An 18365-nucleotide genomic window follows, 5' to 3' on the forward strand; every position below is an offset into this window, starting at 1 on the left:
TACGTATATACACATACGCACATATACACATTTACAATAACCCCATTAACACCTCAAGGATACACAACCTACAAATATATATATATATATACCCATACCAAGATACCCGTGCACCCGCACACACATGAAAATATTAGACAAGAACACCCTATCAAATCTCTACCTTTTCCCTGTACCCTGTAAAAACCATATCCTTAAACCGCTTTTTAAACTGCGCCATGCTTGGACATTGCTTCATATCTTTACTTAGTCTGTTCCACAGCTTCACTCCACACACAGAGATGCAAAAACTTTTTAATGTTGTACGGATACGAGGATGTTTTAAATTTAATTCCCCCCTCAAATTGTATCCCCGTTCCCTTTTAGAAATTTTTTTTAGAATATTGTCAGGAAGCAGGTTATTTATTGCTTTATGTATAATTTGTGCTGTGAGAAAATGAACCAGATCTGTGAATTTTAGAATTTTTGATTTTAAGAATAGTGGATTTGTATGATCTCTGTAACCAGTTTTATGGATTATCCTTATGGCCCTTTTTTGTAATATAAAGATTGATGATAGCGAACATTTGTAAGTATTGCCCCAAACCTCTGCACAGTAATTCAAATACGGTGCAATCAGGGAACAATAGAGAATGTGGAGTGATTTGTGGTCCAGAATGTGTTTTACTTTACTCAAGATTGAGACACTTCTTGAAATTTTGTTATGTATATGATTTATATGAGACTTCCAGTTTAATTTATCATCTATAATCACACCAAGAAACTTATGTTCAAGTACTCTTTCAATTTCCACACCATCTACATGAATCTGCACTTGTGCATTTCTAAGGGAATTCCCAAATAAGATAATTTTAGTTTTACTTAGATTTAGCGATAGTTTGTTCCTGTTAAACCATTTTTAAATTTTGCACATTTCTGAAGTAATTGTATCCAGCAGCTCCTTCAGATTCCCCCCAGAACAAAAAATATTTGTGTCATCTGCAAATAATACTAATTTTAATATATCAGATGCCTTACAAATATCATTTATATAAATAATAAATAATTTTGGACCCAGTACAGAGCCTTGTGGAACACCACAAGCAATGTCCAAGCATGATGAGGAATGGACACCCAGCTTCACAAATTGTTTCCTGTCACTTAAATAATTTTTCACCCATTGCAACCCCCCTGATCCCGTACCGTTCCAGTTTATTAATTAATATGTCATGATTGATTGTGTCGAATGCTTTCTTGAGATCCAGAAATACTCCAGCTGCATACTGTTTCTGATCTATAGCATTCGTAATCCCCTCAATTGATTCAATTAATGCCAGAATATAAAAAATGTACGGACGACGTTTCCTTGTGATGTGTTTTTATTTAAAGTGGGCATAAATTTATGTTGAAGATACAGGTACGGGTGCTTACACATGAATGAATGACTTAAAAATATACGTTGATAAAAGAATTCACCGGTCTTGTTGATCGAAATCGTTTAAATGTAACTCGCGCATGCGCGTTCATCACGCCCATATTTTTTTAACGACTACCGCACGCGAGGTGCGGTCGCTGTGGTAACAGCTGTCCATGGTGCTGACGCAGGCTTTAATGACAGAAATTGGAATTTGTCAGTAAAGCAGCAGCGGTGTCCGTAGAGGCGCCTGTAATGCGCCTGTTATTCAGCTGCCCCGCGTGTTCTGCGTGTGAGTGAAGCGTTCACACAAGTCAGGTGTTTGCGCCTATATTTCATAATATTTTAAATAAAAATGCTAGTATGATCCACACGAACATATAGGACTTTGTAGTTGGCTTTTCATAGTGGTGACAGTGTAGAAGACCTCGTGGCGCAACGGTAGCGCGTCTGACTCCAGATCAGAAGGTTGCGTGTTCAAATCACGTCGGGGTCATAGCTTTTTCAAAATCGTGATTCTCACACGTCATGAATAAATGCTAAGAGAATTCAACTACAACAGCAGCAAGGAAAGTCAAAGGGAAATCGATGTTTGGCTTGTCGGCGTTACATGTCTAACAATAACTTAATCTCGGGGCTCTCTACCCTCTGAGGTTGGTCTGCATAAGAGCAAGCAAGGCAAACAGTTTACAACAAACAGAGGTGAACATGTAAATGGGCACACGGCGTTTATAAACAGGTCAAAGTGCTTTTCAGGTAAAAACAGTCAAGAACAACAAATACGGAGTTTTTTTTTAACAATAGCGGCATTTTTGTTAGCTCTTGATGTGAAGAAGCAGTCTGTTGAAGACTGGTTTAGCAGCTAGTCTACTGTACAGGGCTACTCTGCAGGAGGGTTCAATCTGGCACAACACCCTGCACTTAAAAAAGATGAAGAACTGGGTCAAAACAGTTCTTATGAGGGACATATTCAGATTTAATGAATATGACAAGTCACCCAGCCCCAGTCGTTAACTTTGTTACCATAAACTGTGTTTATCTCAGAGCAGGTCCTTCGGTGCCGAAGCATTGTCTCCCTTGACACTGTTATTCATGAGAGAGCGCTAAATCTTTGAAGAAAAAATGGTGTGTTTTACCTACAAAACAAAGCAAAAAAAACATTCCCACTCGCTACCTCCATCTTTTTGTTTGACTTGTAGGTCTTGTTTAAATGTTCCATTCAGAAACTAGGCCCTTTTGAATGATCAGCGCAACATGTGCAAATAAACACATTTGATTTCAGAGATCAAGTTACAATGTGCTCTGACAGGCTCTGGAAAATCCCATAAACAAAAATAAAAAATCCGCAAGCGAAAGGCAGCATTTATAATCCATGAAATCACACTTAGCACGCTAACACCATTCTCAGTGTTCGTAGGCCCACCCCACAAACACAGCAATTAAAGGCTCGAGGCTTAATCCAAACAAGGCTTGACGGGGAAAGATGTAATATTTCTAAGAGCCTGCAGATGGGGCTATTTCAGCTTTCAGAAACACGCAGAGCTGCAGGTTAAAGAATGCATTTCACTGTGAATCTGAAAGGCAAATTTTGTAAGAAAAAAACATGCAAAAATGTTATTTATATGTGTTGCATTTTACAAAGGACAAGAGGGACGTGCATGGTTAGTCTGAGGTTAATTTGTTTAAATGTTTTGCTGCATTAGTCATAGATGGGGTTTCAGTGTAGCCCTGAGCTATTAATGAACTAAAGGAAAGTGTAATTAGCCCCACTACTGGAGAAATAACACATGCCTCGGCATGCAACACACTCTGAACATTAACAGGACTTGTATTAGGTGATGTTAGACAACACTGAGTGTGATATAAATATCAAAACAGCAGTTAGTTTTTAATTAGAATTGCATCAACATGCAAGTGAGGCAAAAGGCCAATGTCTAATAACTTTAAAACTGTATAGAGGAAAATTTAACTGCATAGTTTCATTGAGTAGATGCCCATATAACCCAAAAGTTCCTGAGGGGATTTGAACAACACTATTCTTCAGGCTTTACACTGCACTTTAAGTACAGACATTCTTTACTTAAGTAGAAGTACAGATACTTGGGTAAAAATACATAAATACACACACCCACACCTAAGCAGAAACATATTACAGTCAGGGGTTAAAGTGGGATTTGGCAGGCAGGGGAACCCTAAGATCTGTTGTAGTGGCTCAGCGTGAGAAAAAGAATCACAGCAGATTTTCTTTGTGTACAGGCTGTGATCAGCTGACCTGTGCTGCTACTCTGAGGTTTACTGCTGTTTATGGGTTTACACAACTGAATTCAACAAGATGTAAGTGGACCATTCACAAGCTAACTTCATTGATTTCGATCCGCTACACTGACAGTATACTGTTTATGCTCCCTTTGTACTAGACTGTATACAGTTAGTAAAAGGGTGGAATTGAATGATGCAACCTTTCAGCACCTTAGTTTGTTTTGAAGAATGTTTCACAATATGAAAAACTTCCCATCATATAACTTACATGTAAGTTTAGCTTTCCAGTTGATGTCACTGAGCATCCTTACCTTTAAATATAACCTCTCTTTTTCTTCTCCTGTCTTGTCTTTCGTACGTCTTTTACTTTTTCTTCATCTCTGAGTGAACTTCTTTCCAAAACAGCAGCTGGACCTTTAGCTAGCAGACACACTGTGCAACAGACTTGCCACTGTAGTTTGCGTGGTTGCTGATGTTTGTTAAGCTGATAGAAATGTTTCATTTAAAATGACCTGCCACTTAAAATAACGTTACTCCCGTTATACTCGCTCCTCTTCTGCAGCAGTAGCTTGATGGTGAAATACTGCGACTGCAACTTACGGATATCTGCAACAAAAATGCCATTCTGGAAAATTCTGGCCCACTTTAAACCTTGAACATTGCGTTATTTACTATATGTCTTGCCTCTGTGAGCCCTTTGAGTTTGATAAGCCCTGCTGATGGTTACACCAATAGGATTGATGCATGCTCAATTGTCCAAGCTTTCCCCTAACTTATAAACAGTAAATTTGCATAATGACTGAAACTAGCACCACTGATGAAAATGGGATGTGAGTTCGGTTTCTTGATCATTGATATGCAAATTGTCATGACCATTTATCAACAACCACTGATCAATGGCCATGAGTACGTTATCAAACCAGCTTTGACAAATGTCTAGCTGGGATAACCACATTTACTCACAGCCTTCTTCTTGATATGATGTTCCTCTGCTTCCCTGGCCACTGTACCTGTGGGGATGGTGTTCACTCTGTGTTGTAGCACCTGACGACACCCCGTTTGTGCTCCAGTGGATGATGAGAGTCAGACCTTAAATACAGATCCGGATGCGATGGTTTACGATACACAGCGACTTTTAAATGCTGATGGAAATCTCACCCTCTAACAAGGCTAACCTGCCACTTTTCATATCCTCCCTGGTGAACTTGATGTGCTTGTCCACAGTCTTATATGTATCATGGTTTCCTTCATTTAGGCTCCTATTGTCTGGGAAATAAAAAAGATCCCTTGCTTTAAACCTTAAGTAAGGAGCCTGTTTTGAAAATGTAAGGAGTAGAAAGTAAAGATGTTTGTGTTAAACTGTAGGGTGTAAAAGTAAAAAGTTGCCTTCTCTGTTCTCACATCGAACATTTAAAATGAATGTTCATGTGAGATCCAGGGATGAGTGATTTCCCCCTCTGAGCTTTTACTCCACTCTACAAGTTTAGCAATAACAGCGATGTTATTAATAGAGAATACATGTCATATTAGAATGTTTTGGTGAGTGTGGAGGAAGGATGTAGTAAATTCCACATGCATGAGCGAGCCTGTTTGATGTCATCTTGTGGTGGTGAGCGAATATGTCAGGACTCAGGTATGACCTCTGCTCCTGTGACCATGTCAGAGCACGCCTTGTGCCTGCTTTTATTTACGATGCCCCCTTTGTAGAAGGCAAGTCTGAAAATGTGTGAGTGAAGAATGTGGATTATCCTAGGTTCAGCAACCAATGGAAGTGTGTGGTGGTGGTGGTTTGTGTATTTGGGATAAATGGACTCAGGATTCATCAGACTGTAGATTTTGAGTATGACTAGACTTCACTGTCTTCCAAACGTTTGCTGCACCACAGAGCATTGAAGCAGCAGCATGAATCATGTTAATCACACTATTTTTAGTGCTAGAAACATATTTATGAACCCTCCGTACATATGCTTGTGTTACATTTCTTTCTGAATTGTTGTATATAATCATGTTTTCAGTTAGGCAGCTGGGAACAGCTGCTTCTGTGTGATGATTATCAGCAAGGAATATGAAACCCAGGGACAGCGCTGGGTTTTCCTGAGTGTCCTGCCCCCCTTCCCCCTGCATTCCTGATGTGCAGTGGACAAACTGCAAACCAGCCTCTGAACTTATCTTACTATGGCAGTTGAGGTAAGCAAATGAGCTTGATTAATGGGGGGAAGAACTGACATGCTCACTGATGTTCCCTGCAGCAATCTCTCATGCAGACAGTCACAGTGGATTTTATGGGCACAACTTGATCTTCTTTCATATGTAAAGAAATGCAGTTGATATTAAGCCGTATTGATTAAACAACAACAATGTGGGGCTGCAGGCACAATTACTTTGCGATTTTGTATCCATGCTGTTAAGTGAGTTCCAATTTTTGTTGCTAGCTTGCTAGCACCACTGAACTCACAAATCTGAGTCTTATCAATGCACACTTGAATAAAGAACTCAGTTTGCTTCATCAAACTGGTCCCAGTTTTATGTACTTGAATTTTTTTTTTGTACACCACTCTACACCACTAGATGGAGTATTTGTAGCATTTGTTAAAACGGAAGCGCATGGCAGAGCCCAGCTTGTCAAAGTATGTTCGCTTTAAGTTTTTTTTGCATCTGTTTTGCAGTGTGTATGAACTTCACTGGAAGCTGAAGCTGTTATTGCTTCTGTTCTGGTGTCAGACAAGTTTCCATTGCTCCAAAAAGTCAGAATAGAAACAGTTAATGGATTGGTATTGCATGGATAGTGCATGTCAACATGTCTAACCCTGGATTGATGAATATAAAAAAAAAATGCATGCAGCAGTGGCGTTAGACATGTGTGGTGAGACATCAAAGGACAAACACTATTATAGTAACATATCAAAGCAGGTTTCAAACCCTGAAGTTCACTTTAGATCTTGCACCAATCACAGAATCATACAGTGTTAGGACAAAGGAGGTGGGGGGCAGATGCATCTCGTGCAGCCGTGTTCATCGTGTGCACTCATTTGGACCACATTGGACCAACAAGAGTAGGAGCTGCAGGGATAGAGAGGATCTCTGCAGAAAGGTTGCAGCTATTATCAGTGAATTGGGTCATACTTTCTATCCAGCCTTGGGCTGATTTTTCTCATCCTGCACTGCAGGTCAATAATTTATTACATTAATATATTCTTTGCAATCAGCATAGTCAAATACAAATGAGACTTTGTTCTATGCAACTCTGTCTGATAGCATTCTGCCTTTCATTTTGCATTATTTATTAAAAATGAAATTCAGCATCCATCACCACATTCATCAGATCGAAGCGCGGTGATGCACGAGCACTGCTTACTCCAATATGCCTGCCCTCCAAGCTTGAGCCCACAGGAGGCCATTGGCTTGCGGTGACTCCCACACTCGTGGATCTCAGTTCGATATTACCCACAGGAATGGCCTGTAGGATAGTCAGAACATCTGTACTTAAATATTTCTAGCATGAAAAGTGAATCCAAAATAAACCTTGGCTCATGCCTTAAACAACACAAACTTGCCTGGAAAACTACCCAAGGCCTCCAGACCCCCGCCGCCCCCCTTCATAGTTTGTATGGAGCCCACAGGTCATTTTTTTACCCTGTTACCCTCTAGTGACTTAATCCAGCCCTGCCCCCCATCGTTTCAAAGACCACAGCATTATAACTACTAATCACATGGGGGGAGGGGGGTTACCCCTTTAAGTTATATTTTAGTTATACTGATTACTCGCCACTGTGATCATAGGTCAGAAAAAATACGGGTTTTGTTGGATAAAATGTTCCATTACCCTATCAGTCCTCACCACTCTCTGCTGATAACCACCTGCCAGCGCAAGTTTTTATTTAGTTTTTCAAATTTATGTATTATATGATAAAAACGCAGGGAAATGTAAAGTGAACTGAGATGGATCAGCCCGCGCTGGGAACATTCTTCGTGCCTGCTCTGACATGTGGGCGCACACGCAGTGTCGGTTGTCAGCTGTCCAGTTGTGCGCTCTCGCTGGGGAGGCTTTTTCTGCTGGGAACTTTCTGTAAGTGAGTCAACACCGCACAGGGAGGACGCCACCCAGCCCTGCCGCTGGATCTTATGCTGGGCTTCTCTCTTCTCCTTCGAGGACGCAGGGCACAAAGACGAATCCGCTTGGGTCGACAGGCTGGGGGTTTCGGTGTTTTCTGCTCCCACGCAGCGCCGGGGATGGTTATTGTCGCTTTGACGCGGCTTTTTCCTCTTTGGAATTAACGCGGCGGAGGAAAAAAAAGGAAAATGAAAGTGACGGTGTGCTTCGGGAGGACCCGGGTGGTCGTTCCGTGTGGAGATGGGAATGTAAAAGTCCAGAGTCTTATCGAACAAGCGGCCATGAGGTACAAAAAGGCGATCGCAAAGGTAAGTCCCCGGCAACACACACCTCAGCCCCGGGGTGATTTCTGTAAACGCTCCGCGGAGCAGCGTGCCGAGTCCACACTGAAGCCTCAACATGGCGCTTTTTTCGGGAAAGAGGGAAAGAGACAGCCGAGAACCCCAGGGGCCCCCGACGCATGGGGTATGGGAGTCCAGGGGTGCGCAAACGAGGGGGGGAGGGGGGGCTTTTCATTGTTATCATAGGTGTGTCGCTTGTGTGTATCTGCTTTTTAGTCTCCACCAAAAAGTTGGGACACTGAAAGTGTTCAGGTTTGTGCAGTAGAGGCAGAAAAGTGTGCAAAAGTGCATGGAGTTCAAACCGGATCAGCCAGCAGTGAAGGAGGGTAACTGTCAAATGCATGTGTGCAGCCTGGTGTAAGAACACACACACACACACACACACACACACACACACACACACACACACACACACACACACACACACACTCTTATATCACAATTAGGCTGCTTCACTGTAATGTAAGAGTCTAGACAATAGAGGATCATCCTTAATCTACTATAATGTCTTCATAATACAACATAAAGAGCAGAGCTTGTTGGCTTTATGAGAGCTCGTCCAACTACATGTTTAAAGAAAAGCCTTCATGTGTTGAATGATGGAACACATGGCCGTGTGAAGCCCCTGTGCCAAACAGGAATGAGCACACTGATTGCTTTTCCCTTTTGTGGGTTTTTGTGGGCCGAGCTTTAAAGCCCATTAAATGACTAATGAATGAATTAGAGTTTGGTACTGTTGCCATGGCTAGCAGTGACAGCACTTTCTCCTCTTTGCCAGTGGGTGCTATTACAATTGGAGTCACGTTAACACTGGAGCAGGATGGAATACCTTGGCAAAACCATGCTGTTTTTTTCCCCTTCTTCCAGTGTTCCTGTTTTCTGTTCTTGGAGAGAAGACATTACAGCCAAGATTTAGCCAGGCTTACAGTGGTGGCATGGATAGAACAATCAGCACAATCCCAGACACGCAGTGCTTCGTTTACAGCCTCTCCGATCACCTTCTTGGTGACAGATAAAACACTTTCAACCTCGCTGCTAGAATTTAGCAGCAGATTCTTCCTGCTGTAGGCAAACGTGGATGATATGGGTCAACATTTACTCACATGAAGATCACTTCCTTCTTAGACACACATCAGCAATCGTACGTACATACCCACACACACATGCGTTCACTCCTCTGTTTACCAGTGCTTGATGGTTTTCCATGGTTCAGCAGAATGGAGGCGACTGCTCCATTGATCCATGCAGCTGTGCTGTAAACGTAGAAGTGTGCATTCCCTGTGGAGATCACTTGGCTTCGGCTCAACAAAAACTACTGTGCCATGCGCCAGAAGACCTTTGGACTACAGGAAGGCATAATGACACATAGAGCAGCTGAAAGCAATGCATGAATGCCCAACCCTTGAACCATAAGTTTGTTTGGCTTGTTTGTTTTTAGTAGCTACCCTTAAGGTTTCTTGGCATGCCGACATTATAATGTCATTTTTATCCGAGTCATAAAATCTTAGTTTATTATGCATAAAATACATTTTTGACAAATTGAGCTTTTTGATAATTTGATTGAGCTTTAACAGGGAGAGCCGAGAACCTGATGTTTCAGACGCCAAATGCCTGCTCTCACGGAAACATATCGACAAAGTTTGGCAGGTGTTTAATCTGATGGCTCATAAAAGGGATCTAAAGCAGGGTAGAGGTTCCTCAGACAACTTCACCTACTTCCAGGACACATGGAGGAGAGGAGGAAGCCTGAAAAGGTCAAAAACCCAGCAACACTTGGGCCTATAAATGACGCCTAGTAACAGTTTGAGGTGTTCACTGTCATAAACTCTTCCATGCTTTCACATACTCAAAGAAGATCCAAAAGTTTTGGCATTCCGGTGTGATTTCTTAATGGTGTGCTATAGATTCATATTCGACTCTTACGCTGGGGTCCACTTGGTTCTGATTGATCAGATGGCGAGCGTGAGGCTCTGCTTGGCTGCAGATTTATTGGTTTACAGCACAGTCTCGTCATGGAGGCTCTACAATGCACCAGTTATGCATGTGCCCTTCAGGCGGACTTGACTTGAAAGAACTCTAACATGAATGACTTCGTGTCCACAGCTGTCTGTGTCTGCAGCAGAGTAGAATCTCAACCACAGGTCACTTTCACTGCTGCGACTTATTCATTTGGTTCTCACCCTTGGAAACAATTATGCACTTTTTGCCATTTAATCTTGTTGTTCACAGTGGATCAGTCAGTTATGGCAGCTGCCATCCGATGAGCCTATATTTTAAAGTTGCTCTGACTCCACTTACCTTCTGCCTGACCGTAATGTCCTTATTTAACTCTTTTATACGTGAACCATTTTCAATTCTAATGGCTTTTTTTGCAAGCAGTGCTTAACTTGCCCTGGTAATGCTGTGCTCTTTTCATCTTTGCTCTTACATTTATGTGTTTGAGGTTCGCCATTAGCTGTATTAAAGTCGCCAAGCTCAGTCAGGCAGTCAGTCAGACAACATCACATGCTGTACTGGCATACCTGATCTTCTCCAGAGACTCTTGAAGGCTTTGTCACAGGCTCAGTGGGACCTGAAAGAGCAGACTCCCACTCAAGCACCATTAACTTTAGAGTCAGTCTGGTCTACATTATGCACAGCCTTGAAGGGTTCATGCTAAATGGTATTTTGGGCTTCTTCTTCCGCTTTTCTCTTTTCAAGCTGTTATTTTTAGTACTAGTAATATTGGTGTATTCACCAAATTTTTAGTCAGCTAAGCAGGAGCAATATGAGGGTTTTATTTTGCGGCCTATCCAGTGGAACACAAAACCCTGCATGGATGTGACGGAGAGGTCTGGCGCTCAATGCTTCCCCTTGTACTCTGGTTTCACCCGTATCTGCTGCAGCATCGTACATTTAAATAAATGACTACTGGATCCACAGGTTGTGGCTCTAAATCTTTGAAGAACTGAATTATTTAATCCTACTTGTCTGTAATGCCTGCCCTAAATGTGTTGTAGAGCCTCATAAGCTCATAATGACTCTTTATTTTTCCCCAAATTACGCAAATGCAGACTTGAGGCATGTTGCAGCATAGCCAAATTGTTTAAATACACCAAAGAAGAAGATGAAGAAGAAGAAGTAGGAATGTCCTTACAGGCAAAACAACATTGCAGATTTTCATATTATGCTTTTAGCTTTAATATACATTATATCTGCAGCATAAGATGGTATCATCATATAATAACACTGTGTATTAATCTACTGTAGAAACCCTGGAACTCATACTTGCACTCAAATCAGTGATCTTGCATTGTTCAGAGAATTGTTGTGAGCTGCTGACTGTCTTGATTACCATGTGGATGCAAAATAACAGTCCTTCCCATGCCGTGATAGGGAAGAAATATTCAGGTTCTCGTGCTGACTCTGTTCTCCCCATGCTTTGAGCTGCTCTAAAATACAGGCTTTGTGAGAACAACACTAGAATTTGGCGAGGTTAAATCATCTGTTTTCAACAAAGTTCTGAAAGCTCAGCCAGAAGAAAACGGTGGTGAAAGGTCACACATTCTGCTTGACATTTTGCTTACACAGGCTTTTACGTGAGCAGCTGTCATAGGGGAGAGGCGGGCACGCCCTAGACAGGTCGGCAGTCTATCGCGAGGCTCCTGGCTTTATAGTTGACAGTGAGAGCAGTCATCGTAGTTGTAAGAAGACACATTTGTTTATCAGAGTCTGTCAAGCAAATGTTAAAGCTACATCTTGTTTGCTACATCAGATTCACCTGGCTCTTCTGGGAATTGTTTGCTGTTAGTAAAAGTTCTGCATAGCTTTATAATCCTCATCTGCTCTCAGGTAAGGGGCTAATATTACCCTGCGCTGGGGCAGCTGTGCAGGAAGAAGCCACAGCGGGAAAGTGGGAAGTGTCTTTGAAAGGGTTGTCAGTGCCTGTTAGCTCACTTCATTCAGTGATTACGTAATAGAGAGAAGCTGCAGTCTGTGAATAGGATTATGGAAGTTAGTTGAAACTTGCTGGGGGGGGGGGCTTCATCTCGTGAGTTGAGTGGAGAAGGCCGGCCAGGATGATGGGATGCAATGTGATGGCTTGTAACTGAGTACAAGAAGTTCTATGGTTCAACTGTGGTCAGGAGGCAGCGCTTGAATTCTACCACAGCAGGGAACAGAGTAGCACACTAAAAAAAGTGTGGCCTCACTAACCTTTCATCCTCTTTTTTTGTTTTCTCTTCTGGCTTTTCTTGAGTTTCCTTTTTGTTTTTCATCTTTTCTTAGATCCCAGTTTCTCTTTTGTCTCTTTTTCTCTCTCAAGCTGGTCAACACAGTGTCATTTTCCAGCTGACTGAGGACTGTCCCTGCTTCCATACTCAGTCTTGACAGCCACTATTAGCTACTAGTCTTTGAGTAAAACAGTCACAATCCAAATGTTGGTTTGCTCAGTTGTCCAGAAAGTGCAGGAAGGGCGATCGTGGCTCAAGAGTTGGCAGTTCGCCTTGTAATCAGAAGGTTGCCGGTTCAAGCCCCGACTCGGACAGTCTCGGTCGTTGTGTCCTTGGGCAAGACACTTCCCCTACCGCCTACTGGTGATGGTCAGAGGAGCCGATGGTGCAATATGGCAAAGGGCAAAATCCCATGTAAAATTAGGGCAACAAACTGTATTGTCATTACTGAAAATATTTTTATGAGAAAGTTATTTTCTGGTATTTTCTGGTATTGTTTTGGCGCCCCAGCTGCTGGAATATTACTGTTTTTTTTAGGATTGTTTTTTTTTTTTTACAGTGTAACACAGCCAACATAGCACAACACAAACGTTCCCTGTGCCATGCAAAGACCAGCACTGTATTCTACACATTTATGCAGCTTTGGATATGGTTAGATTTTAAGCAGAATTTGAGACTAGTGATTCAATGACTGTCTGGCAAGTTTCCCTGCTTGTGTGGACGGCATCAAGGACAATGACACCACACTCTGGGACGTTTTATCTAACCCAAACAATGCCTCTGTTCAGGGTCAAGATAAGCAGACATTAGGGCTTTCCTGCTGAGGAGAACGCCTCTCAGGTGTACACACAGGTGCTGATATGTTATGCACATGGTAAGGGGGTGGAGTGCATGCATGCAAAGCCAACAGAGAGCAAAACATTTGTAACCGGGAAAGCTGAATTTAAAGCCATTAGCTTATGTGTTTCAGACAAAGCTGAGTGGAATTCCTGGCAATAACTGCGTAACGCAGCAATGAAAGTGGGCTATGTTTTCAAGCCACGCCAAGCCATTGGATGACTTCTTTTCCAGCTTCATATATCCTGTGTTAGCTCATTCAATGTGAAGGTCAGCTTCTGTTGTAGTTTTACAGGTTTTTTTGCTATGTTTTGCTATGTTTATTCGTTGTCCTTGGAGCTAAACAACATGAATTCTTTTTGGTTTATTGGGAGTTTTTCTCACCTCTGTTCAGATTTACATCAGTGTGACTGAGCCAAAATATTAAACACCAACTAGCTTTCCTTCCCGTAGCCGGAGCTAAAAATAAAATTGCCCAACAGGAGGAAAATGACATGCACAGTGGCCCGAGTGTTGTTTCTGGGCTGCCACGAGGAGTCAGCTTAACCAGAAAAAAACAAATAAGTTGACACCGCGGCCAGAATCCAGGCATCGGAGTTGAACCAGTCGCTGCCGTGTGAGCAGCACAGATGCACATATGGGCCTATGTACCACTCTCAGCTAGGCAGCCAATGAATTCATCTTTATCTCTACTGATAACATTAATGCAAACTGGCAAGAAAAATGGATGATCAAAAGGAAAAGGAAAAAAGAGCAAAGAGAAGAAAAACGAGAAGACTCTTGCCCACAGGGTCAGACATCAGTGAAAAACACGCTAAATCGCACACTTTCCTCTTTTTGTTTTGTGTGTCACTCCTGCAGAGGCTTGTCTAAATCAATACCTTTTTTGCACAGTGAAAGTATTAATATGAGATCTCAAACAGAGATATAATCTGATACAAAAACAAAGATTAACCCAGTTTATTCTGTTAATTGAAAAGCTGGCTTCAGCTCCATCATGAAGGTGACACACTGTGCACATTAAAAACAACTGACCGGTAACTGATGGTTTAGTGAGCTTAATAAAATCATGCATGTGACTGTGAAATTGTGCATATTGGGCACTTTCATTTTAATAAAAATGTTCTGTTTTTGTTTAAGTAGGATTTGAATATAACATTTGTACATGTTACTTGAGTTATTTAACACTGTCTTGTACGGTGGCCTGAGTATTCAAATGCACTGCATCTTAAAAAATTGCTAGCAAACAGAAGAATGCTTTAAAAGCACAGAAAAAACAATTGAAGTTGAATATAACACAATGGGACTACAACACATCTGAAGAAGGAACCCAAACCCAGAAAGCATCTAAATGTTGATCTAAATACTTGGCTGTAGGTCAGCAGGTGGGGCAGGTCGTCTGGAAGGTTGGTGGTGCGATCCCTGGTTGCTCCCATGATTGTCACATAGAACGTTTTTAGGTGAAAAACAAAATGCTTGTCTGAGTGAGTGAATGAGGCATGTTGTATAAAGTCCTTTAAGTGCTCAAGTAGAGTAGAGAAGCGCTATAGAAGAACAACCAACAACTTACACAATATGAAATCAATTCTTACTCTCGCACGGTGCCACTGTTCCATCCGGTAGAGCAGACGGCGTGTGCACAATAGCCTAAAACTTGAGCCCAGTCTGCTCTCACTGTTAGGTACGGCCCTGCTAGCTTATGATGGTGGGGAGTTACTGTTTGTTATCTTAGCCTGCTAGTTTAGATAATCCAGTTAAACATTAGCCTGAACTGTTAGAAGCAGGAAACTAGAACCATCCCACTGCATGACTCAAAAGAAAACCCTGGACCCTTCGACCCCTACAGTGAGGACATCTGGTGGTTCTGGACCTCTGAGGTTTTCATATATTTCTGTGTCTATTCAAAGAGAACCTGTGCTACAACATATTTAGCTGTCCTGGCACAGATTATGTGGTCAACTGACAGAATAGTGTAAGTCGGTGATGTTTAACAGCTGCTCTAAGTAATGGATTAAAAACTCACATTTTGTCATGGGTGTTGTTTTATCTATCTCACTAGGGGTCTTGCACACATTAAAGAGGATGCATCTTAAAACTCTGACCCCGACGTGATTTGAACACGCAACCTTCTGATCTGGAGTCAGACGCGCTACCGTTGCGCCACGAGGTCCTGAATGCACTCTGACCAACCAACATTCATGATCCTGCTCTCTCGGTCTCTCTCCCTCTCTCTGCCCTTCCATAAATGGAGCATTTTATCCAGTACTTAATGATGCCCTGACAATAGCTTACGCGTGATTAGATGCCATAATTTGATCTTTGCGATCTTTAATCAGTCGTTCTATTGCATCACATGTTTTCTGTCTCGCTCCTGCGTGTCCTGCCGCTCCTCTCTTCGTCTAGTTCCATATTCACCTGACACACTTCCATTTGTTATCGCAGATTAGTCACCAGAAGATAATAGGGCTGCTCTTTGAAAGCTTACCATTAAGCTCCTTTCATGTTGTAATTCTGCTGATCTAACTGGTAGCTAAACGGCGATGTTGGGGAGTCAAAGGAATGAGCTTCGTGGCAGACGGCTGAAACACAGTAGAACATGTGGAATTAGTAGCGGTCTTTTGTTAACCAGAACCCTCCTGTAGCTTGTGGTTTTAGCAAAGCCATCCTCTGACGTCCTCTTTCATTAACCAAGTTATTTCCTTTACCCTTTACTTCATGTTTTTTTTCTTTGTCTTCTCTTCTCTTTTCTTTTTTTTTTGTTCAGTACGTGAAAATATTCTGTCTTTTACTCTGTTTTGTCAGGCAAGTCAATGCAGGAATGTTGGTAGAGTTCAACAAAATCAAATCAAGCTTTTCCAGAAACGTCAAAACACCATCACGCAGTTCTGATGTCGTGCAGGGGCCCGGTATATAACAGAAAAGATTAACACATCATTCAGCTGCCGTTCTGGTCGGAGGATGGACTGCTTAACCTCTGTTTGGGCTATTTTTAAATGGAAAACTTGAGCAAGGTGACAAGCTGTTGAATTAAATGTATTTTAGGCAGAAAGGCCAGATATTATGTTTGCCAGTCCTGCTCAGATGGAAAAATCCTTTCAGCTTTCACAGAGTAGTCTTAAAGGCTGCTTTGACAGCTTCCCATTGTTTACTCTTTGCACGTCTTGACACGGAGGTTCCTTCTTTCCCCCCTTCTAAAACACACGCATGACGTTTCCATATAGGCTGCCGTGCCTCCGCTTCAGAGTCAAGAGATGCTCCTAAATCAAGCTCTCGCAGCTTTTAAAGATTCCACTTATAGTTATACAATCATTTCTTAGAGGCAGAGCTGCTCTAAAGGCAGAAATAATCTCTTTGGTTCACTTAAACTTCAGTGGGAGCAGCCAAGGAAACAGCTCTGTAGACGGGCACAATGGAACAGTTTGAAAAATGTGAATATAAAACGGATTTTGGAGGTCAGTTTGGGTAAAGACGTCTGCTTAGAGGAAAGAAGAAACAAACGGAGCAACCAGGCTGTTAAAATGTTTCCAGTCGACTCTAGTTTCAGATGTTCAGGGCAGTGATTGGTTGTTGATGTGATTTACTTGACTGAATGAGTGGCTCACCCTGCCCTGGCTGGTGGGATGAACCGAACGTAAAGCTGACCGCAGGGTCAAGTAAGTCAAGTGGTCTCAATTAGCAGCTCATTAACAGCTTTGGTGCGGAGAACCATGCTTATCCATAAAAACATTCAAAGCGTACTTTTAAGGGCAGAAAGTAAATCTGTGGATTTATTACATTCACAGTTTTGGGATTTTGGTATTTCCTTTTGTTTTGGGTACAGTAGCCATCTGAAGAATGTCTATCTTGTTTTTCTAATCAAACGTCTCCGTGAGATGACAATTCCTGCCTCAAGCTGGATTCAGCTAAGAGCAAGTTGTTGCAAAGGCCAAATATGCAGTTTGTGGTGTTTCGACATGCAGACCATGCCCGCCCTTCTTGGGTGTGATCCACTGTTTTGTCAACAACTTATGGCCATGATTGCAGTTACAGAGCTGTGTTGGAGCACACAGTCGAGAAATTAACCTCTGAAAGTGTGACAGCTGATAAATGTTTTGAGAAGTTAGATTTTTTACAAACGTACAACCTGAAAAACACCATATTCTTATTATAATGTAACATGTAGTGTGTAGAGCTATGAAATTGAGGGATTTATTACTTTTTTCTGGCTTTACTCTCAATCCTTAAAAAAAAAAGTCATTCAAGTTTAGAAGCCTTATTAAATTTAAAACCTGACTCATATTTAAATTGCACAAGAATACTCTGGTGAAGCACATTTTAAAAAGCACTTATACTGATTTATCATTGAATTATCGTAGTATAACATGCTAGCAATTGTAATATGCTAGCAAACAATGTTTATTTTGTTTGTAGAAGATGAGCAAGAACATGAATGTCCCACTACACATGGCAATTTTAAGGATTTTATTAACATTTTTGCTTGCTAATTTACCTTTGGAATGAACTAATACTTGAATTTATAGAACGTTTCTGTTCTTACTGTCAAGTCAGTTTTCTGCAAGCTGTATGTAACCCTACGTTCAGTAGAGTGCTGTTTTCTAGATACAAAACTTTGTCTACTGGAGATCGCCAAATTAGAGTCACTAGTTAACCTAACATCCATGTCTTTGGACTGGAGGAGGAAGCCATGCTACCAGCCAGGCGGTACAAAAAACATGGACCTAGCTACTGTGGTGTCATCCAAATCCTGCTTTGAAGCTTCAAAATTGATTATTTCACCATCATTAGCTTGGTTTCACAAAACCAGATGAGGCCGGTCTGACTTGGAAACTACTTGCCCATTGGCTTCTGACTTGTTATTAAGTTAGTGAATCTGCATTCCACAGATAATCTTGCATGTTGAAATATAGTGTGACCAGTATTTACCAAAGAGACTTAATTATTTATTCATTATGGCCTGAAATAAGCTACTGAGGCCACAAACTAATCAGGAAGGCCTTTACAGAGGTCAAGTCCAGAAACCCATTTTCCTGTAGACTTCTACAGGACTGGAAGAGTTCATGCAATCACAGCTACAGCCACATGGAGACCTTCAGGTAAAACACAGGCTTAATTCATTTCCACATCGGCTTTATTTTTCTAACCTGGAAGCTACATCCTTGTGTTTTACTGTCTATAGAAGCAATGCAGGCACATGGACAATATGCAGACTCAAC

At 41.7% G+C, this 18365-nt stretch overlaps 1 protein-coding gene and 2 non-coding genes across 5 annotated transcripts in view; 2 read left to right on the forward strand and 1 right to left on the reverse strand.

Annotated features, from left to right (window-relative positions):
* Positions 1–1817: 1817 nt before the first annotated feature.
* On the forward strand, positions 1818–1889 carry trnaw-cca (transfer RNA tryptophan (anticodon CCA)). The gene has a single exon. It is a non-coding gene; the product is annotated as a tRNA-Trp (tRNA).
* Positions 1890–7664: 5775 nt separating this feature from the next.
* LOC147322725 (partitioning defective 3 homolog) overlaps positions 7665–18365 on the forward strand; it is a 355660-nt gene continuing 344959 nt past the window's right edge. For 2 of the 3 annotated variants that reach the window (XM_086307269.1, XM_086307271.1), the window contains exon 1: positions 7665–8071. In XM_086307269.1, the coding sequence (XP_086163395.1) occupies positions 7952–8071 (120 nt within the window). In that variant the 5' untranslated portion in view covers positions 7665–7951. The remainder of the gene's footprint in view (positions 8072–18365) is intronic. The other variant, XM_086307270.1, reaches the window with a different exon arrangement.
* trnaw-cca (transfer RNA tryptophan (anticodon CCA)) lies at positions 15251–15322 on the reverse strand. The gene has a single exon. It is a non-coding gene; the product is annotated as a tRNA-Trp (tRNA).

The sequence above is a fragment of the Aulonocara sp. 'chitande type north' Nkhata Bay genome, linkage group LG9 (assembly GCF_057382095.1).
Source record: "Aulonocara sp. 'chitande type north' Nkhata Bay isolate Kocher_YH1m ecotype deep benthic linkage group LG9, A_spYH_male_GT1.1, whole genome shotgun sequence".
Classification (NCBI taxonomy): Eukaryota; Metazoa; Chordata; class Actinopteri; order Cichliformes; family Cichlidae; genus Aulonocara; species Aulonocara sp. 'chitande type north' Nkhata Bay.